Source organism: Tursiops truncatus, chromosome 2 (assembly GCF_011762595.2).
Source record: "Tursiops truncatus isolate mTurTru1 chromosome 2, mTurTru1.mat.Y, whole genome shotgun sequence".
NCBI classification, from domain to species: domain Eukaryota; kingdom Metazoa; phylum Chordata; class Mammalia; order Artiodactyla; family Delphinidae; genus Tursiops; species Tursiops truncatus.
Genome location: NC_047035.1, coordinates 152,699,780 through 152,721,832, shown reverse-complemented (window position 1 = coordinate 152,721,832; position 22,053 = coordinate 152,699,780). Strand labels below are relative to the sequence as shown.

At 43.5% G+C, this 22,053-nt stretch overlaps 1 protein-coding gene and 1 long non-coding RNA gene across 3 annotated transcripts in view; one reads left to right on the top strand and one right to left on the bottom strand.

Moving 5' to 3' along the window:
• Positions 1-18,596, bottom strand: part of ITIH2 (inter-alpha-trypsin inhibitor heavy chain 2) — a 38,790-nt gene extending 20,194 nt beyond the window's left edge. Inside the window, exons 1-9 of one of the 2 annotated variants that reach the window (XM_073801529.1) lie at positions 18,184-18,596; positions 16,996-17,138; positions 14,224-14,298; positions 11,274-11,306; positions 9,549-9,718; positions 6,320-6,424; positions 3,650-3,812; positions 1,916-2,023; positions 968-1,096 (exon numbers count right to left, since the gene is read on the bottom strand). In XM_073801529.1, the coding sequence (XP_073657630.1) occupies positions 968-1,096; positions 1,916-2,023; positions 3,650-3,812; positions 6,320-6,424; positions 9,549-9,718; positions 11,274-11,306; positions 14,224-14,298; positions 16,996-17,138; positions 18,184-18,352 (1,095 nt within the window). In that variant the 5' untranslated portion in view covers positions 18,353-18,596. Of the gene's footprint in view, positions 1-967; positions 1,097-1,915; positions 2,024-3,649; positions 3,813-6,319; positions 6,425-9,548; positions 9,719-10,319; positions 10,425-11,273; positions 11,307-14,223; positions 14,299-16,995; positions 17,139-18,183 lie in introns of those variants that run through there. The other variant, XM_073801528.1, reaches the window with a different exon arrangement.
• Positions 3,612-5,164, top strand: LOC141278090 (uncharacterized). Its single transcript, XR_012330364.1, has 3 exons — positions 3,612-3,918; positions 4,009-4,171; positions 4,735-5,164. It is a non-coding gene; the product is annotated as an uncharacterized lncRNA (long non-coding RNA).
• Positions 18,597-22,053: the final 3,457 nt, after the last annotated feature.

Sequence of the window (22,053 nt, the reverse complement as noted above, 5' to 3'; positions counted from 1 at the left end):
AAAAGGCTCCGAGAACACCCCCAGTGGCGGTGCATCTAAGTCAGACAGGGGCGTCTTCCCCAGGGAAAGGGCATCTACGCTGGACTTGAACGTGGGTTCATGAGTTTGCAGTTAGGCTGCCAGCATCAGGGTTGGACTGAGCGGGGGGGTGGGGGCCAGGCCGGGGAAGAGACTTCCAGACAGTGCAGCCCTTGGCACACTTAGGGCTCCATAAGTGGTTCAGCACGATGAATTCAAGGAGTTAGGGCAGAGAACCCACCGGGCAGACCATGAAGGACCTTGATGTGCACCCTGGGGAGTCTGGGTTGTTCTAGAAGTTAATGGGAGGGGGTGGATTCCTGATTCCCCCCTCTGTCTTCTCTTGTAGATGCTAAAGACTGGCTCACCTCATTCTCTTTCCACTGCCCTTTGGTTGCTTCCCCCAGGACATTACAGTGTCCAGCTGTCAGGTGTGTAGCTGTGGACACTTCCCGACACCCCCCCATCCGTGGAGAGAAGCACAGGCTCTTGGCTACTAAGGCCTCATTACTTTAGCACAGGGAAATATGCGCACACATCTAAGACGTGACAAAAGAGGAAAGGGAAATGCTCAAGAAATCTCACAGGGAACGTAATCTCTGTGCTTTCTTTGATCATCTCATTGCAAAGGGCCTTGGAAGGTTATCGAAAATTCCCATTTTGTGATTTCCTATGGTTCTTCATTCGAGGCCTAGACGTACCTTCCTGGGACAAAGGCATGAGACCCAATGACCTTTATTCAGTTATCTTGACATAAAATGCTTGGCGACACTTAGGGAAATATGCTTTTAGTCCCCTGTCTGCAGCCTTGACACTCGTCTGGGCAGCTGGGAACTACCCAGAGGCCGACGAGGTTTATTCGGGGGTGGGGGGGAAGGGGGGGTTATTCAACAGAAACCAGTTCTTTGGCTTTGGCGGGGCCATTCTCCCAGAGTCTGTTCTCACCCACCTGAAGCTCACCGACCTTCTCCTCTCTGTTCACATCGTACATCACCACGAGCTCACCAGCTACCGCAGTCTCGGAGCAGTTGGAACATTTTCTTTGTTGTGCTACCGTGGGCTTGAAGGTGACGTGTGCCTGGAAAGAACAGTAGTGTCACAGCCCTGTCTCGGCCCCCCTCCCTCTCCAGGTGAGGAGTTGACAGCTGCACCTTCTCGTGCACACAGGTGGAGGTCCAGGGCCATTCTGCATCCGGGCAGCATTGGTGGTCTCGTTGTTGATGGAAGGGATGGTGCCAAAGCATGTGAGGGGACGTCTAACAGCCTGCGGTGCTGCTGGCCTGGTTTCAGTCCTTTATAAGAGATTCAAAGAATTCCTCCCTTTCCCCCCATGGAAGAAACAGCTACCAGCTCTAGAAAGAGCTGCTGAAAGGTTCTTAGAGGACTTCGATCCCTCCGAAGGTGGTTACTGTTGGCCATTGAGGCAGAGAGAATTAGGCTGATATTTCTTGCTGTGATTAAGGAAAATCCACTGTGTATTATGTGAAAACTGTCTTCTTTTGGCTGCACCATGCGGCATGCAGGATCTTAGCTCCCCAACCAGGGATTGAACCCGCGTCCCCTGCAGTGGAAGCGCAGAGTCTTAACCACTGGACCAGTGGTTTTCAAGTCCCTGTGAAAACTGTCTTTTAGCTACTGCTCAAGTGAAATTACCTGGGGGAAATGGGACAGGACCTCCAAAAGGGACAGACTCTGGTCAAAATGCAATGAAACAATCCGTAATATTATTCTGTATATCCTGTGGGAGACCCTAGACTTTGCTCAGGGATCACTGTTCCTTCATATAGTTCCCTCAGCCCAGCACCTGACGGCTTTTCTATCCCCCAGAGCAGAGGAGGAGAGCAGAACCCAGGAGCCAGCGGCCACTTAGACTCTGTAACATCAATGCTTGTGGTACCTTCTGGTGTTCTTTAGATACGACGGGAACTCCATCAAAATGCCCATCAAATGTGTCCAGAACATGAAGAAATCTCATTCCCTGAGGTTCAATAATCCACACATCTACCTAGAGGTGGGAAAGAAATTACTCAAAGCATTAAAATATTTCAAGATTGAGCAAGAAGTACACTTACTAAGTCCTCTGCTGCTCTTCTCATCTTCAGGATTTCCCAAAGATGACCCAGCACGGTTCCACCATCACTTCTGCAAGTTCTTTAAATTGTGTGTGACACGATGCATCTCACCATGTAGGCTGAAGACCTTTTGGGCAACCTAGTATTCCCCTTCTATTGCTTCATTTCTCTGGGATTTAATTCCCCTTCGTCTACTCTGTTCCATTCCATTCTTATTTATTTTAAAAAAGATTTATTTATTTGGCTGCACCAGGTCTTAGTTGCAGCATGCGGGATCTTTTAGTTGTGGCATGTGGGATCTAGTTTCCTGACCAGGGATCGAACCCGGGCCCCCTGCAATGGGAGCGCTGAGTCTTAACGGTTGGACCACCAGGGAAATCCCCATTCTATTCTTGTTTAGAAATAAGAATGGAATGAGAATTTTACCATGCTCCATTCATTCATCCCCTTGAATCTTCTACATCAATGGGCAAATTACAACCTGTCTGCTTCACCTTCCTATGTGTCAAATGGAGAGCAGGTCGAACTGTGCACTTCCCTGGGTTTCTTCCAGTTCTGCTCTGCCTCTTACACAAGTGGTCATGTGATGTCAATAAGATTCGAGCCAAGAAAAGAGCAGTTCAGTTCTCACGGCAAGAGGTGAAGATTACAGCAGAGGTGAGTTCAAATGGTAGCCAATGCCCTGCCGCAGCACTGCTCTCGAGGTGAAGGGAGCTGGAGTGCAATGCGGGGAACGTGGAGCAGATGAAGACGACTACCTCAACCTCCACTGAGCTGCTATTATTTGCCACCTACTTCCATAAGCTCATCTCACTTGTAACCAAGGAATCTAAGAACGTTGTAGTACCCTTTTCACAGGTGAGAAAATTGAGGCTCAGGATAGCTTGTCCCATGTGGAAGGTCAGTGTAGTGGGTTAAATGGAGCCCCCCGCCAAGACATGTCTACGTCAAATCCCTGGAAGCTGTGACTACTATCTGACTTGGAAAAGGGGTCTTTGCAGATGCAATAAAGGATCTTGAGACGAGATCATCCTGTACTACCCAATGGGCCCTAAAGTCAACGACAAGTGTTCTTACGAGAGCAAGGCAGAGGGAGACTCGAGACGCTCAGAAGACACTCAGAACAGGTCACTCCCTGGTGACGTGACCAGGGGGGCAGAGATTAGAGTGATGTGGCCACAAGTCAAGGAATGCCAGCAGCTTCCAGATACCAGGAGAAGCAAGGACAGACTCTCTCTGGCAGCCTTTAGGTGCGTAGCCCTGCCAACAAGTTGATTTCAGACTTCCGTCCTCCAGAACTGTGTGAGAAGACGTTTCTGTTGTTCTCTGCCACCCAGTGTGTGGTCATTTGTTACAACAGGCCACAGGAAACTGACACAGCTAGTAAGGAAATGAGCTGGCATTGAAATCCGCAAGGAAGTGGGCTGGTTGACTCCAAACCCAGAATCCTCTCTGCACGCCACCCTGACCTGCAGTGTCGAGTGACATGGAACCCCACAAAGAGTGGGGACAGGCAGAAAGCACAGATGAGGGACAGAGCCGTAGAGGGATGGGCTCACCTCCAGGTGCTTGGCCAGTCGTCCTGGCTGCAGGTGGAGCCTGTGCTCGTAGGACCCCAGCTTCCTCCACTTCACTTCCTGGTAATGAAGTTCAAACTGCACCTTGGCTCCGGGGGCAATGTTCACTTCGGTTTTGAAGTTCTCCATATCGAGGGCTCTGCTCCTACAGGTGCAAGCCCCCCACGTGAGTCATCACAGGCAGAACCTACGCAGAGGGCAGCCGGGCTTCCCTGGGCTAGCAACCTGCCTACTGTCCAGAAGAATGAACGGTAGGTAGAGGTAACTGCAACTTCTAGATAAATTTCATTCCACCAGCCTGGAATTTTCTTCTCCTCTCCTACCTGATCTTTTTCTTCCAGAGCTTCTTACAGATTTGAGTGTCATCTGCAAAGAGCTACTAGTTATTGATCACCTATTATGTGCCAGGAACTGGACACACATACCATTGCTATTACAGCACCTCTGCAAGCTGGATCCCAATACCCTCAGTTATCAAATGATGACAGATGAGGCTCACAAAGGGTAAGTAATCGCTCCAGACCACACGGTGAATCAATTGTACGGTAGGAAATCAAACCCAAGTTTAGATGATTCCAAAGACAGCACGCCTTTCCTCTACTGCTTTTGAGACTCGTTCCAGAGATTCTTTATATTTTGAAAGTCTTCAGAAAGAAGACATCTATTATTTCATCAAATTGAATGTGTATTTCCAGCACTAATGCCTTATTTAGTCCCATACACACCAAAAGTCCAACGTGATCATTAATCTTGAGGTGTTTATGGTTTTAAAGAGAAAACAGCAGGATTGTCAGATGAGGGAGATTTGAGCATTAAGAGAAACAATGGGTGATTAAAAAACAAATTAAACAGCTAAATAAGCAAGGTGAGACCATGCATAATCGGATCGTTTGGGATCAGGGAAGTACCATGAAGAAGTGAGCTTGGGATACAGGGCAGCTGAAGAAAAAGATGAGCACGGCCGGGTACAGAGCTTAGAAGTAGAGAGTGGGGTGAGAGATCTGATGTATCTGGGTGGGGGAGGGCAGGCTACAATGCGAGCTCCGTGTTCTCTGCTGTATCCGCAGTACCTGGAGAAGTTTCTGCTGCAAATAAATATTTGTGGAATGAAGAAATAATAAATGGATGGATGATGTGGTCAAAGTGATGAGTAAAGACGGCAGAATGATACTTAAAGCACTTATTAACCTGGAGGCATGCTGGAGATGTTCCCTGGCTTGGAATTTCTCCTGTCCTTTCTCCTGGTTGAATTCTATTAATCTCTTTGGGCTCAGCTCAAACATCGAGTCTTCTGTGATGATCTGGACCCCTGGACAGAACTGTTCACTTGGTACTTGGAACTCCCATAGGGTTTTGTACCATCTCTACATTAGCACATTATACCATTATATATTACCCCATTATATATTATATATATTACACTTACCTATATAATATATATACTGTAGGCACCTATATGGTATATATGTTATAGTCACCCATATATTATATATATTACAGTCACCTATCTGTTATATATATTACAGTCATCTGTTATATATATTATAGTCACCCATAGGTTATATATATTATAGTCACCTGTATGTTATATGTATTACAGTCACCTAAATATTATACATATTACAGTCACCTATATGATATATATATTATAGTCACCTATATGCTATATATGTTATGGTCATCTATATGTTATAGTCACCTATACACTGTCCGTTCTGTGGCCATCTCCTCCACTGGCCTGACGGTGTTTGTTGCAGTGTTGCTGTCACCTTTGACAGAGCTGGGTAGTGTTAACGTTCAGTGCATTTTTTTGAATGAATGAACACATGAATGAAATGAAAAGAACTTCAGCTAAGGGGAAACTTGGGCGTCTGGAGGAGGAGAAGGAGATGAAGAAAAGAAGATGGCAGGATCTGAGGGCGGCTTAGATACGCAGTGTGGGGATCAGTGAACATTCCTCTGACATTTCTGGTGGGAGAGGCTGCCTCTCTGAGGGTGGCGTGGCATTTCCAGTGTCTTATTTAAGACCGTAAGGGGAAAAAAATAAACAGAATCTAAACTAAGTAACTGTGCCGAAAAAGGTGCCACCCCATAAAAACAGGCCAAGAAGATCATTAAGACAAATTCCAAACCTTTCTTTCTGTGTTATGTGGTGCTGTAACAAGATCACCAATATTTTTCTTTCTTTCTTTTTTTTTGCAGTAGGCGGGCTTCTCACTGTTGTGGCCTCTCCCGTTGCGGAGCACAGGCTCCGGACGCGCAGGCTCAGTGGCCATGGCTCACGGGCCCAGCCGCTCCGCGGCATGTGGGATCCTCCCAGACCGGGGCACGAACCCGCGTCCCCTGCATCGGCAGGCGGACTCCCAACCACTGCGCCACCAGGGAAGCCCCGATCACCAATATTTCTGTAGTTCCTCTCTGTACTCTGCTGGGAATCAGTGTTTAGTGACAGGACAGCCATCTACATGCAAGGCAAGCTATGTAAGGCTAACACGTGTGAGATCATCCAAAACTCATGTGTTGCAGGAGGCCTTAGGGAAACAGGAACGGAGATACCTAACTCTGCCACCTGAGGATGAGGTTCTGTGCCTTCTCGGAGGCTGGTTTTGGGGTTGAGTGGGGGCAGCAGTGGATGAGGACCCCCCCCCTTACCTCACCAATCCAGCCATTTTGCCTTTTGCTCTGGCCTGCGAGTAGAGGGCTCGGCCCACCGTCTTCTCCTTAACATAACTAGTAAATGTCGTGCCATCCACAGTCCTAAAAAATGACAGAGGGCCTACAGTTGGTCCAAATAGTAGTCTTAGCGCAACAAACAAACAACAAGCCAACAACGCAACCAGGTGGACTTAATGAATTATTTAATTATCATTTTGAACCTGCAGGAAACACAGAGACGTTGCATATTTCACAGGAGTCCCTTTATCTGTTAGTGTGATTAAGAGAGGTGAGGTGGGCTCCCGTCCTAAAAGCTTCCTCTTGCATATTGTAGTGTTTAAAATGTTTCTTCCTAACGTTCATAGCAGCACTATTTACAACAGCCAAGACACGGAAGCAACCTAAGTGTCCATCGACAGAGGAATGGATCAACAAGATGCTGTACATATATACAATGGAATACTACTTAGCATAAAAAAGAATAAAATAATGCCATTTGCAGCAACATGGGTGGACCTAGAGATGATCATACTAAGTGAAGTAAGTTGGACAGAGAAAGACAAATATCATATGATATCGCTCATATGTGGAATCTAAAGAAAATGATACAAATGAACTTATTTACAAAACAGAAAGAAACTCACCAACTTAAAGAACAAACCGATGGTTACCAAAGGGGAAACGTGGAAGGGGGAGAGGTAAATTAGGAGACTGGGATTATCACATACACACTAGTGCGTAGAAATAGATAACCAACAAGTACCTACTGTATAGCACAGGGAACTCTACTCAATATTCTGTAATAACCTAAATGGGAAAAGAATTTGAAAAAGAATAGATGCATGTATATTGCAACTGAATCACTTAGCAGTACACCTGAAACTATCACAACATTGTAAATCAACTATACTCCAATATAAAAAATTTTTTAAATGTTTCTTCATTTTCCAGTTTTACCCTTCAGATTAAGGGTTGTTCTCTTGTGCCTCCCTTTGGAATGACAAATGTGCCTAGGATTGGTGACTGATAAGTCACTAGTTATCTGGCTGACTTTCAGTTTATAAGATCATTCTCCTGTGTGTTAAGGATCTGGGGTGGCCTGGGGGCATTACACTCTCCTGTGAGGGTGGAAAAGAGCAAGGAAAGATGAAGAAAGGTGCCTGTCAATCTCTTTGCACAGTTTGTGTTTATCTCTCCAACATCTCCCTCGGGGACCTCTGTGTGCTCATGTCACCTCTGTCTCTTAGCTGGCCGTCACCTAATCCGTCCCAATAATGGTTAGCTGGAGCAGTCGAATGACAGAATTTTAGAAGCAAAATGGAACATCTGGGCTTCAAGTGGGCAGCATCTCTCCCCAAGGAGGTATTTAAAGTGCATGGAGAAATTTTTGGCTGTTCTGATGTCTGAGAAGGGCTGCTGGCATTATGGGACGACCCCAAGAGTGCTAGACATTCTGCAACGTGAGGTGGAGTTTCCTGTCCCAAATGCTAACAGCATGCTTGTCAAGCACGCTTGGTTCACCTCTGTAGGTGAGAGATATAAGAGCCAAGGAGACAAGCGACTTGCTTGAGGTCACACACTCGCTCAGAGGCAGAGCTAGAACTGGACCCCGAGTGCCCAGGTCGGCACTATTTCCATCAAATCATGCTAAGGTTCGAAGACCAAAAAGTCTTTATGACAAAAGGAAATAATCTCTAATGGTGGAATATTTGGAACCTTGATAAATAGGCAGGAGAAGTTTTTTGACTGGAGATGGAGGTCTGTGCGGTTCATATTAAATTGTGGTGATGTAAGGAGCTATCTTCTCTGATTTATACATTCAGCCAGGAGTACAGAGAGATCAAAATAAACATATTTCACAATTCTGTCTTTCATCACCTCAAATCTTCTAAGGAATGAGATGGGGACAAAGGGAAAGAATGAAGGAAAACAGAAAGATGAGATACCTGGAATATCTAGTCATATAGTTTAAAAATAAGAATTTATTAAACTAGCTTTAATATAATTTTTTAGACAGTGTCATATAATACCACTACATAAAATCTTTTCCTTCTACATTTGCTTTTTAGAAAAGGCTGACTAAAATAATTTTTTTTGTTAATAAATTTCTCAGACAATTTGAAGGATTCAAAATCCATGAATTCCAATTCCAATAAGTCCAATTCCAAGTTACAAATTGCCTTTTGTTCCCCTCACCTTTGTTTTGTTTAGAAAATATAATTAAAATGGCTCTGCCATTTTTAGAAGCCAAAGTGCTTGGTATTTGAACCTTTTATTTTATTTATTCCTCTATTGGCAGAACAGGGAAAGTTTACCCTTGATGAATGAAGCCTCAGGGTGGGAACAATATAACTGGCCTTCACTATTTGAAAGACATTTGGGTGGTTTAAAATTTTTTTATTATGGAAATCTTTAAGTATACAAAAAAATAGAATAATGTAAGACACCTCCATGAAACCATCACTGAGTTACACCATTATCAATACTCAGCCAACCTCCATTGTCTATACCCCCTCCTTCCACCTCATTTATTCTGAAGCCAATCTCAGATAGCTGACCATCTCATCCTTGAACACTTCAGTATGCATTTTGCAGGGAATTTTTTAAAAGTTCTTTTGTGAATAGAACTAGAGTCATTGAGTAGGAAATGGAACGGATTTCCATTAAGTGGCAGAAATAATTCTAAGCGCTGCCAACCACTGAGTGAATTGCCTTGGAAAGTAGTGAGTTTATCATCAAGGAGATATTCAAGCCAAGCCTGGGTAATGCTCACTAGTCAGCGGCTACACAGAGGAATTCAAGCACTGGACACGTGACTGGATTTAATCCGCGGTTCTCCACTTCTTTTTCCCCGTAAAGAAACATGTGATAGATGATGCTGACCTGCAACCTCCTACACACTCATATACGGTTTCCTGTAACCCAGGGCAACTCCATATATTTTTCTCTCCCCAAGTAAGTGGGAGGTTGTTACCACAGAGATAGGCTTAAGGATGCTTTAATTTATCAGAAAAGAAAAGTAAATGCTTCACAAATTCTGTTACTCTGAACAGAAGCAAAACACTGGGACCCACCCCAAGATGACTCTTGATGTCCAGGGGGTCCACAGCTCTGAAAGCGAGAACCACTGGACTAGGTGGCCATTAAGGTCCATCCTAACTGTGACGGGGTTCGATTCTTTGAGCAGAGCACATCCAGTTTCTGGTTCTGCACAGGAGTTACTCACATGGAGAAGTTGGAGATGAAGGCTCCTTTGGGAATCTGCACATCGAACACGACATCCTGAGGCTGTGGGGAGTGGTTCACCACTTTGGCCTGGATGACAGTGTTGGCCATTCGGGAAGTGACAGTAGACCGGACTTTATAGCTATAAAGAGTCACTTGATCCACATCTTCCTGTAATTGGCAAGAAAATACAACTGTACTCAGAGAAAAATGACACAGAACTTCACTACGTATTCAACGCTAACATTGGTCCATTTGATTACAAACAATTCTAAGGCATCGGTAAGCATATAACTCAGGTATTACTAAGCATTCTCCTAACTTCTTGGAATACTCCTCAGGCAGAAGCCTGAGATAGCTTCTTTTTTTTTTTTTTTTGTCATTAGTAAACTTTAACGTGCCCTTTTCAGAACCAAACAGATCAAAGATTAAAAAAAGCAAAGTCATAAATTAAATATCAATAAAAATAAAAAAGTCAGAGGAAATATGAAATTAAAATAAATAAAATTTAATAACAAAAGGCCTGAGATATCTTGAGATGCCTTTCAAGCGCTATGAGTCTATTAAAAATGATTAAAGGTTAGAATACGAGGAGAAAATGGTTGTGGGGAAGCAAGTTTGGATTACGAAAGTACAGGAAATAACTTCGAATGCAGGGCCAGAGGGAAGGAAGGATGCAGGACTGCAGCGTTGGAAGGGGACCTGGGCACTTCCAGCGGTACGGTGGGGTGGAAGACACATGTGGTCCCCAGAGCCCCACACTGCCACCTACCTTCTTCAACCTGATCTATTGTAATTTCACCTTCTTGCAGTCCTCTTGTCCTTTCCCAAATTAAAACAAAATATGAGAATGCTGATGGATGTGAGCAAAGAACAGAATATCTTGCAGAGGGCGTTTTGATGCAGTTACTGGTCCAGTCCTCGGGACCCCTAATCCCAATCCTTCTCTACTGATTTAAGGCAGTTCTAGTATCCGTATGCTCAAAGACAAAGTACTGCAAACGCACATCTTTTAGGAGGTGACTCTAAACAGTCAGGATTATGGCAGTGATGTGACCGACTAGGTTTTGCTTTTTTCTCCGAAAGGTTTTGCTTATTTCAATACTAGGTGTCATATGCCTCAACTTTGTCATCCAAGATTAAACCTTTCAACACATTAACATCCAGCCCACCTCAAGCTGAGATAAAACCCAGGCTACGTTGTTTGTCCTTCTTCCCCCCTAACCCAGAGCTTCTCACAGTTGCTGTCAGTTCAGAGCAGGAAGCCCAGGGAACCCCTTCCTCTTGATGTTTTCTTGCCACAGGAAGCTCTACTCCGAACATCTCAGGGAATCGGGCCATTTCATGTTTAAGAGTGCTTTTTCCATACTCACGGCTTTACCCTCCAAAGCTGTTAGGTGTCCTATTTTAAATCAAAACTATTCTGTTGGAATAAATACACAGTTTTTATTCCAAAAACACCTACAATGTTGTCAAAACTTGCGAAAGTAAAGAGAAGGGACATTTTCACTCCTGGGGACAGCTCTCCCGGCTGCATACAAACTGCACCCTTTCATGCTGAATTTTAGACACACTTCCAAACAGAACTGGGCAAGGGGGTATTTCGAAAGTCAGGTAAACATTCTCAGTGATGAAGACAAAGGAGGCACCCGTATTGATTTCTCGATAATAGGTAACAGAAAAGTCATTCAGACATCAATTTTTAACAAAATCAAAGTAAACTTACCATCATTTCTCCAGATTCTCCAGAAACACTCCTCTGTGAAAGGAAGTTGGATAATCATTCTTCAGAAGCGTGTTGCTTATTACCTTGAGGGCAAAAACTGTTTTCTCAAAATATACTTTCTCAAAAGATATTTTTTCCTTCAGTGCTGAGCTATAATTCATTCACGGGAACCAAGACATAATTACCAAATATTCTTGAATGCTATTTTCCCACTGGTGTGTTTCTGTGAACAAATGTCTCAGTCACTGTTTGGTTGCATGCCCACCATCCTTCGATACAATGCTAAAACCTATGTTTTCAAATGAAAATGTTCAACCAAACTTAAGCTGAGTAGCACAGATCACCTTTACCCTGTCTATTTGTCTGATTGTTTTCTCAGCAGCAGAGTCTTTCTTCAAAGTCAGGCAGTGGGAAGGCATGTCTGTCTCTTCCACTAGATGAAGCTACATGGGAGCAGAGACTTGGATGCGTTTCCTCCTTGGTGTAGCCCCTGAGTCAAGCACGGTGGGAAATCCTGTACTCAACAGCTATGCTAGAGAATTACAGTAAGTCCCCTACATACGAACCTTCAAGTTGCGAACTTTTGAAGATGCGAACGTGCATTCCATCAACATCAGGCATGAGTGAAATTGCAGCTTGCCCTCCGTCTCCTACTTCTGACGGTCCTTCAGCTCTACCATCTCCCACCTCCTCTCCCTCCTCCAGGCAGTAACTCTCCTTTCCTGTTCACTCGATGCCATCCCCTTTACGCCAGCTGTTGTACTGCACTACTGTACTTTTCAAGGTACTGTACTGTAAGATTAAACATGTTTTCTTGGGACTTCCTGGTGGCGCAGTGGTTGGGAGTCCGCCTGCCAGTGCAGGGGACATGGGTTCAAGCCCTGGTCTGGGAGGATCCCACATGCCGTGGATTAACTAAGCCCATGTGCCACGACTACTGAGCCTGTGCTCTAGAGCCCACGAGCCACAACTACTGGGCCCATGTGCCACAACTACTGAAGCCCGCGCACCTAGAGCCCGTGCTCCACAAGAGAAGTCACAGCAATGAGAAGCCTACGCACCACAATGAAGACCCAACACAGCCAAAAATAATAAATAAATTAATTAATTTTAAAAATTAAACTTAAAATTATTTTAAAAGTTTTATTTTTTGTGTTTGTTTTTTATGCATTATTTGTGTGAGAAGTATTATAAACCTATTACAGTAGGTTTATAGCCGATTGTGTTATTTGGGTACCTAGGCTAACTTTGTCACGCTTACGAACAAACTTGCTGAATGTGCTCTCAGAACGGAACTCACTCATATGTAGGGGACTTACTGTATCCACATGAATGACTGTCCTGTGGGCATGGAAAACTGACTGGCTTTAGAGTGATGGGTGAACCTTTAATGTCAGATGGATTTTAAAGTAATAATTAAGGTGTGGGACATTAGCTTTGCTTGCCTGATTTGGGGTGAGTTGAAATTTTAGGGGGTATTATGTGACATAGTGAGGCCAACGACTGCCTTTTTCTAGACTTTTTTAAATTGGAGCATGGTTTATTTATTTATTTATTTTTGGCTGCATTGGGTCTTTGTTGCTGCACACAGGCTTCTCATTGTGGTGGCTTCTCTTGTTGCAGAGCACTGGCTCTAGGCGCGCGGGCTTCAGCAGTTGTGGCTTGCTGGTTTCAGTAGTTGTGGCTCACGGGCTCTAGAGCTCAGGTTCAGCAGCTCTGGAGCACGGGCTTAGCTGCTCCGCGGTATGTGGGATCTTCTGGGACCAGGGCTCGAACCTGTGTCCCCTGCATTGGCAGGCGGATCCTTAACCACTGCGCCACCAGGGAAGCAGTGTTAGTTTAGTGTTAGTTTCAGGTGTACAGCAAAGTGATTCGGTTATACCTACATATATAACTATTCTTTTTCAGATACTTTTCCCTTATAGTTTATTACAAAATACTGAGTATAGTTCTCTGTGCTATACAGTAAGTCCTTACTGGTTATCTATTTAATTTTATTTATTTTTTGGCCGTGCTACGCGGCTTGCATGATCTTAGTTCCCCAACCAGGGATCGAACCTGTGCCCCCTTCAGTGGAAGCGTGCAGTCCTAACCACCGGACCACCAGGGATGTCCTGGTTATCTGTTTTATGTATAGTAGTGTGTATCTGTTAATCAACTTCCTAATTTATCCCTCTCCCCCTTTCCCCTTTGGTAATCCTAAGTTTGTTTTCTATGTCTGTGGGTCTTTTGGACTTTTTGAATGCAATTCAATACGATGATGTTTTCCCTTTTAGATGAAGACCCTGACATGAGGACTTGCCTATTGGGTTTTAATACTATCGGTCTACAAAAAGCCTGGACTTGCAGCAGGTCAAAAATTCATACCCGCACAAAAGATGTCATAGGTCAGCTTAGAGTTGCTTCCACAAATACCTCCTTTTTTAGCACCTGGGCTCTACATGGGAGAAGCCAACCTTTCTTGGCCCCCTGGAGAACTCACCCCATGAGTTAGAGCATTTTGTCTGTGCTGTTGCTGGCATCCGGGAGGAGACCGCCAGCATGGTCAGGTCCCTTGTGCTCTCTGAGCAACTCCCCGAGACAGTAGAGACCGTGACTAGGTAGGAGACCATGTGTGGCCCCAATAGGAAGTGTCCTAAGAGGAAATTCTTCCATACAAAGCAGTAAAACTATCCCATAATCTTAAACTTTGAAGAAAACACATAGCAATGTATTCTCTAAGGGACCAAGGTGACCATTACAGTTTGAAGATGAACAGACAGCCGTGTGGAGGCTTCCCTTTATTTCAGCTGGACAGTGTTTCCTCCAGGTGTAAAACCAGCAGACTCTTTGCTGCTAAAAAAACATGCTCTTGAGAAAATGTAGCAAAAATCATCTCAACCCTTTTCTTATTTCTTCAATCATGATCTCTTTCACTTATTTGCCCTTTTGGAACTGAGGTTTACTGTACCTGGTACCTCCGGTTCTCTGGCACAAATTGAAATTTGCCTGGGGCCAGTTCCACAAGGTCTCCATATTCTGCAAACTTAAAAAAGAATTTAGGATGTTTATTTCTATCAACAAAAAGCAGGGAGCTGGTGATAGGCATAAGGGACTGTATTCAATATATTATTTTGTCTTGTTTTCTATATCTCTGGGCAATCTCATTTTTTCAAACAATGATTTCTTTTTTTAAAATTGAAGTATAGTTGATTTACAATGTTTCAGGTGTACAGCAAAGTGATTCAGCTATACATATACATATGATTTATTCTTTTTCACTATCTTTTCCCATACAGGTTATTACAGAGTATTGAGTAGAGTTCCCTGAGCTATACATACAGTAGGTCCTTGCCATTTATCTATTTTATATATAGTAGTGTGTATCTGCTAATCCCAAATCCCTAATTTATCCTTCCCCCCTTTTCCCTTTGGAACTGTTAAGTTTGTTTTCTGTGTCTGTTACAATGATTTTTTTTTTTTCTCTCTAGTTGCAGAGAGCAGGGGTTACTCTTCATTGCAGTGTGCGGGCTTCTCATTGCGGTGGCTTCTCTTGTTGCAGAGCACGGGCTCTAGGAATGCAGGCTTCAGTAGTTGTAGTACATGGGCTCACTACTTGCAGCATGCGGGCCCTATAGCACTTGGGCTTCAGTAGTTGTGGCACATGGGCTCAGTAGTCGTGGCTTGCGGGCTCTAAAGCACAGGCTCAGTAGTTGCGGTGCACGGGTTTAGTTGCTCCGTGGCATGTGGGATCTTCCCGGACCAGGGCTCGAACCTGTGTCCCCTGCACTGGCAGGCAGATTCTTAACCACTGCGCCACCAGGGGAAGTCCCTACAATGATTTCTTTAATATATTTGTTTGCCAGTTACTTCTCAGAGGTGAGTAAATGAGAGTTAGTATCTCCAAATTTGCTGGAAGCAGGAGTTCATTTCTGAGTTTGCCTGAAGATGATGGAATATCCAAGTAGGAGTTACAGTAGCCCAGTGATCAGGTAGGTGCCTGGCAGAAGTACTGGGTAGATCTTGGGGGCATCAGAGGTGTCTTACTAGGTAAATGTGGGCCATTATCCATTGAGTTAGAAATGGCGATGTGAAAGGAATGCCAGTAAGTGACTGAAAAAGCACAAACACATTTGGATATCTTGCCTCCAACTCCTGGCTTCGTCAATGAGATTTCCAACGTATTCTGGTAGTTTTTAAAGTGTTAGAAAATATGATAGTTTCTAGGCAGACAGGGTGATTTTTTTTTTCTTGCAAATATGCCATCCTGTTCTTTGGCATCTTTGTAGGTAATCCACTCTGTAAGTAGCACAAGCCGCTGCGCCTTCTAGGATATTCCCAGAATACATGCTGCTTTTCTGGCATCAAAATAGCTCTTGGGGCTTCCCTGGTGGCGCAGTGGTTAAGAATCCGCCTGCCAATGCGGGGGACACGGGTTCGAACCCTGGTCCGGGAAGACCCCACCCACCCCTCGGAGCAACAAAGCCCATGAGCCACAAATACTGAGCCTGCACTCTAGAGCCCGCGAGCCACAACTACTGAAGCACGCACGCCTAGAGCCCGTGCTCTGCAACAAGAAGGCACCGCAATGAGAAGCCCGCGCACCGCAACAAAGAGTAGCTCCTGCTCGCCGCAACTAGAGAAAGCCTGCATGCAGCAGCAACAAAGACCCAACGCAGCCAAAAGCAAATAAATAAATAAATTTATTAAAAAGAAAAAAAGCTCTTGTATGACTTTCAGTCCAAGGCTTTCAATACGTTGGGGATGATCAAGGGTCTGAAGTGAAGACCTTGAGCTCCCCAGGAGTAATTCCTACACTCTGCTCGTCCATTTACCCAATCTTCCCCTTTAACAGGAATATTAAGTGTCCTTAATTTGGAAATCATTTTCACTTAGGTATGACAAACAAAATGCTTTGAAAATGACTTTTCTATATACTCTTAAGTAAAAGAGTGATAGTGATATTCCATAATAACAGTTATGAGAGCTAATAATTATTAAGTTCTTCCCCAGCTTTGCACTGTGCTGGGTAGTTTACATATGTCACTTAATTCTTACAACAACCCTTTGGGTTAGATCAATTATTATCCCCAATTTTTTAGATAAGGAGGGGGCAGCTGTACTTCGTAAGCGGTACACTATGGGGTCGGGCTGTAAACTTGGTTCTCATGCAAAACCTGTTAATGCTCTAAAGGGTAAATATATGTTCCAGAACTTATGGTTACCGGGGGGAAGGGATAGTTAGGGAGTTTGGGACTGACATGGACACATGGCTATATTTAAAACAGATAACCAACAGGGTCCTACTGTACAGCACAGGGAACTCTGCTCAATATTATACAACAACCTAAATGGGAAAAGAATTTGGAAAAGAATAGATACATGTATAATTGAATCACCCTGATGTATGCCTAAACTATCACAACATTGGTAATCAACTGTACTCCATACAAAATAAAAAGTTAAACATCCTTATCACAAGGGGAAAAAAACTGTAACTATGTATGGTGAGAGCTATTAAAGACATTGTGGTGATCATTTTCCAATATATACAAATATTGAATCAAAAAAAGGGTAAATACAGGTTCCAGTGATTATAATAGTGAACACGTCTACGCAGATTAATTTTATCATGAATTTCCATTCCACACAGAATGCTGTCCTTGAATAGCAACAGGTAACAGGTTATTTACCAAGCTAACCTTTGGAGCCGACAGCAAGGAAGTCTTCTGGAAGTACTTACTTCTGAAAGTCCGTTAGTGGGGATTTCGAAGCCCTGTGATTCAGAAAGGAGGAAGCAGACGAGAAAGCACACGAGCCCCTTCATCGTGCTAGGTTGCTCTGCCCAGCTCTCCAGTGCCGGGTCTGGGAGGAGCCCACTGCTCCCTGAACCACGATCAGAGGCACAGCAGAGCCGTACAGTTGGTTTTCAAAAAGAAAATTGAGAGAAAAGAGAAGAAGAGAGCTCTCAAACTTTGTTCCAAAACAGGACAAATATTTGTTCTGGAGTTCAAACTTAAGCTGGGGAGGGGGGGTGGGTCACACACCCAGAGGTTATTCAAACAGCAAAGCTGGGTGCAGTCCCTGGGCTGTGAGAGTAAGGCAGGGTCGGACAGATGTGCAGTGCTTTTTTCTTTTTTTTTCCTTTTGCTGATTTCTGTTCATCTTAAAATCAGAGAGACCTAAGATCAGCGTCATCTTCTTTGAAAGACCAGGTGAGGCACGTGACTGAGAAATCGAGTCAGAGAGGAAAAAGCTAAAGTGAAAAGCTTCTGGAAACAAAATCCTTTGGTTTAAGTGAAAGCAGGAGGAATTTAGGAAAAGTGGGAGAAGAAACCCCACGGTTTTCTGAGCAAAGCACTCACTGGCAGTGTCTCTCCCTCTCCCTTTGAAAACCGAGAACCTATTTCATGAGAGAACGGGGCAAGCAGCAGTGTGGGAGGTTAGGCACCCCTTCAGCAAGGAAGTTTCAGGAACCTCTTTGATTAAGAGAACAGAGTCTGTTCCGGCTGCCCCTGGTCACTCTCACTCAGGTCAGCGGAAAATCAGTTCTCCCCATCCCAGAACCAGAGACAGCCCAGCCTGGAATCCCTTCCCACCCATGGTCATGAATCCTAATAACAATGTTAACTAGGATTTATTGAGCCCTTTGTGGTGTCATGCACTTTTACCTACATTAACTTTAACCCCCTGTTTTTATTCAACTATAAAAGAGCCATGTGAGATTGTACTACATTTATCTTCATTCACAATGGAGGAAGGTAAGGTTAAGTATCAATAACTGATTCCACATTTCATAGTTAGCACGTGGAGACTTAATTCAAGGTCAGCCTGACCTCAAATCCTTTGTTGTTCGTGACCACGTCCAGGAGAGGCAGCCTGGGGTCCACCTCTGGGATCAGTGTTCCAAGTGTGAATTTAGACTAATTACCTGTAGTTCCCAAGCTGGGTGGCCAGTGTACTTGATGAGCCTCTACTCCAGACATCTGCTTGAACAGAGCCATGCTGTGGACCTCAGTTTGGCCAGCTCCCATGTCTTTTCTGGCAGTTTCCTTTGCCAGGATGGAACTACGGCTTCCTGCCCGAGGTCCCTGATCCATCACCTGGTCCGGGTCTTGCTGCTGAAAAAACCTCTACTTTCTCAAAGTTCACTCCCACAGGGGAACTTTCACCCACATGCAAACAGAAAGTCTGCGATGGCCTTTGAAACCTGGTGATGTAGGGCTGTTTCCACCAGATCCGTGCCGACCAGACTCAGCTAGCTTCTGTGGATCCCAGTCACTCATCTTGAGGATTACAGTGAACCCAGGACGAACAGGTCACTTCTCTGAGATTGCCCTCTGATTTTGTTCAAAGGGACATGGTTTAAAGTTTATTTCAAAAACAATGCAAGTGAAAAGAGGAAATCAAAACCATGCCAAAAAAGATAAACTGACATATTAAAATATGCAAAATGATCTTTAAAAAACAACAAATTTATTTGTTAAATCCAAGCACATGCCCCAAATAACTGGAAGTGCTGGTTCAAATGTAATATAAAATGCAAATAGATTAAATTTATCTGTAAGATTATGAAGGGTTACTGATGATTGTTTTAAAAATGTTCAACTGTATGCTGTTTCTAACAATTACACTTTATCTCCAAGAGACAAAAACAGACTGAAAGTTGAGATAGCATTAAAATCTATCTTATTTATTTCAAATACTTGAAAATGGGGGTTACAAAGTTGGTATAGGGTTAAATTAGATGTCATAGCAAATAATACTAAAAAGGAAGTCAGAAGAGAGAATTAAATCTAAGATTATTAATTGTATGCAAATTGTTGTGAAGTACCTCTCTAGAAATTGTTCATCTTGCAAAACTAAAACCCTGTCCCCATTAAACAATAATTCCCCATTCTGCCTGCCCCCAGCTCCCGGCAACCATCATTCTGTTTTCTTTTTCTATGAGTATGATTACTTTACATACATCATATAAGTGGAATCATCCAGTATTTGTCCTTTTGTGAATGGCTTACTTCATTTAGCATAACGTCCTCATGGTCGATCCATGTTAACGCCTGTCAGGACTTCCTTCTTTATTTAGGGCTAAATATAATAGTCTATCATATGTATATATCCCATTTTCTTTATCCATTCATCCTGCTATGGACACTTAGGCTTTGTCTGTTAAACAAGTGTATTTTTAAACTTTTCTCTGAAATACTTCATAATTAAACATTTTAAAAACAATTTAAAGAGCAAAAAAAAATCAGTTTCAAATCAGTTAAAAATATTTTCAGCAAGGAATAAACGTAAACTTGGTGGAATAAAGAAAATCCCTTGTTTTACGTGCCACCTCATTTTGTTTAAATAGAATAGAGATCTAAGCTAAACAAATAAATCTATTAGCTGAAGGTAGAGCGGTGTTTGCTACGAATGAAGATGACGTGGGTTCGGATCATGTACGTTGATTTGGTTTTGTTAAGTGTGTACTGCATGATTTGGGTAGTGAATTTACACGCCCCTTCCCCCCCCCCCCCCAAATGCTTGGTCTCAGCTAAGAGTGAACGTGGTAAGCATTTCTGGGGACATACCAACCGATATGGATTGCACTTTCTCTCCATTCCCACTGTCACTACTCTCATTAATTTTTCTGGAATGATAGCGATGTTTTCTAGAGACGTCTTGGCTGCTGTTTCTGAATCCATCACACCACGGCTGAAGCAGCGTCCGAGTGCAGCTGTGAAGCGGTTACTCCCTGCTCCAAAGTTTTCACTCTCTTTCTATAGAGGATCCGGCCAAGACTGATTTTCATGGTGGTCAGTGCTCTACCTTTTCAGCCTGAGCTCCAGCCTACACACCACAAAGCCAGATTATTGGCTCACCTCCAAACCTTTCAACCAAGTGCTTTCCCCGACACAGTTCCCCTTGCCTGGAATTCCCTGTTCCTCCAACGTCTCTCTATTAAAACCACATCCCTCTTTCAAAGCCCGTCTTAGTTGCGACTTCCGTCACCAACATTTTGCAGATTCCTCTGGCTGACATTCATCATTCGTGTCCTTTGGGGGCATAATTGCAACACACACCTCCATGCCTTGCTACATTTTCTCAAGTGTAGAGACCACACACTCCTTCATTCAACGCTCTTTATAGAGGAAGACAAATACCATATGATATCACTTATATGTAGAGTCTAAAATATAACATATGACACAAATGAACTTATCTACAAAACAGAAACAGACTCCCAGACATAGAGAACATACTTGTGGTTGCCAAGGGGGAGGGGGGTGGGAGAGAGAAGGATTGAGAGTTTGGGATTAGCAGATGCAAACTATTATATAGAGAATGGATAAACGACAAGGTCCTACTGTATAGCACAGGGAACTATATTCAACATCCTATGATAAACCATAATGGAAAAGAATATTTTAAAAAAGAATGCATATATGTATAACTGAATCACTTTGCTGTACATCAGAAACTAACACAACATTGTAAATCTATTATACTTCAATAAAATACACTAAAAAACCCACTCTTTATAGACAGCCTACTATGTGCCCAGCACTGCAGACAGTACTCACCACAGTGCCTTTGACCATAACTGGCCCTTAAGTATCAACACTGACTTGAATCACTGTTGGAAGGTGACCTGGGCCCAAGAGTAATAATTCTTTCCTTTCATACATTGTCCTTTTCAAAATATGTCCACATCGAGCTATTTAGCTCCCAATAATGGAACATAATATTCAATACCATCTTCAAAATCTAGAGTCTACCTCTTACTAGATTAGTCACTGTAGCAGGTTACTTTATCTCTCTGTAAATCAGTTTCTTCACTTGTAAGATGGGGCTATCCCATTCACGTCATGGGGCGGCCGTGAGGAAGAGTAAGTGAAGAACAAGATAGGTGCCTGGCGCAAATCTAGGAGCTGTTCTGTGCTTGTATCATTACTGTCACTGTTCTAAACAGCAAAAGAAACCCAGCTTGGAATGTAAAACAGAATCAAGGGCATATAACCGAGAGTTGTCTCTAGTTTTCTGCCTAAGTTTTCCCTTCAGCCTTTGGAATTGCACAGTGCTATACCTTCTGGAAAAATGTATCTTCTGGATACCGGAAGTGGGAAAAACACCCCTCCCCTCCCTTGTGTAGCGCGGGCTGGGGGAGTTCCCAGCCCAGTGGGTGCCTCAGCCTAGCCCTCATGGAAAAACCCTGTCACAGCTTTGCATTCTCTGCTGAGATAAAGACAATTAAGACCTTATGGGTTGAGTACCAAACAGAACCTCCAAAATTTGAACAAAACCATTCTCAACTAAGAGGTCCAAGATAATCTCTCGGTGGATATCTTTAACAGTTATTAATGTTGAAATAAATTCCATAGTATACTGTGGATACTGAAGTTGAGAAAGTAAAATTAACATGGTCTAAAAGAAAGTTACTTAGCACATTTTGCTCTTTTCTGAGATTGCTAGCGTGTTGGCGGTGGTTGGCTGTGGGCAAGGATAATGTGGAACATTTTTGTTGGTCTGCTAATAAAAAAAAAGACCTTATGGCATGTTTTGCAAATATAAATATGATTTCCAATATTCTGGCCCCTTCCATTGGTCATTTCATCTCTGATGACTATAATCTGATATTTGGAATGATCTCAGGACAAGCCAAGCTAAGGGCAGCCTGGGTCATGCTTCTCCTTTTATGCTGATAGCCTATCTCCAAATTCCAAGGTCTTGGGAAAAAACCCACCACGTTTGATCTCTCCTGCTGTCCAGAAGCGCCAGGCTCCCTATCAGGGCAGGTGTGTATTCAGGTCACGGG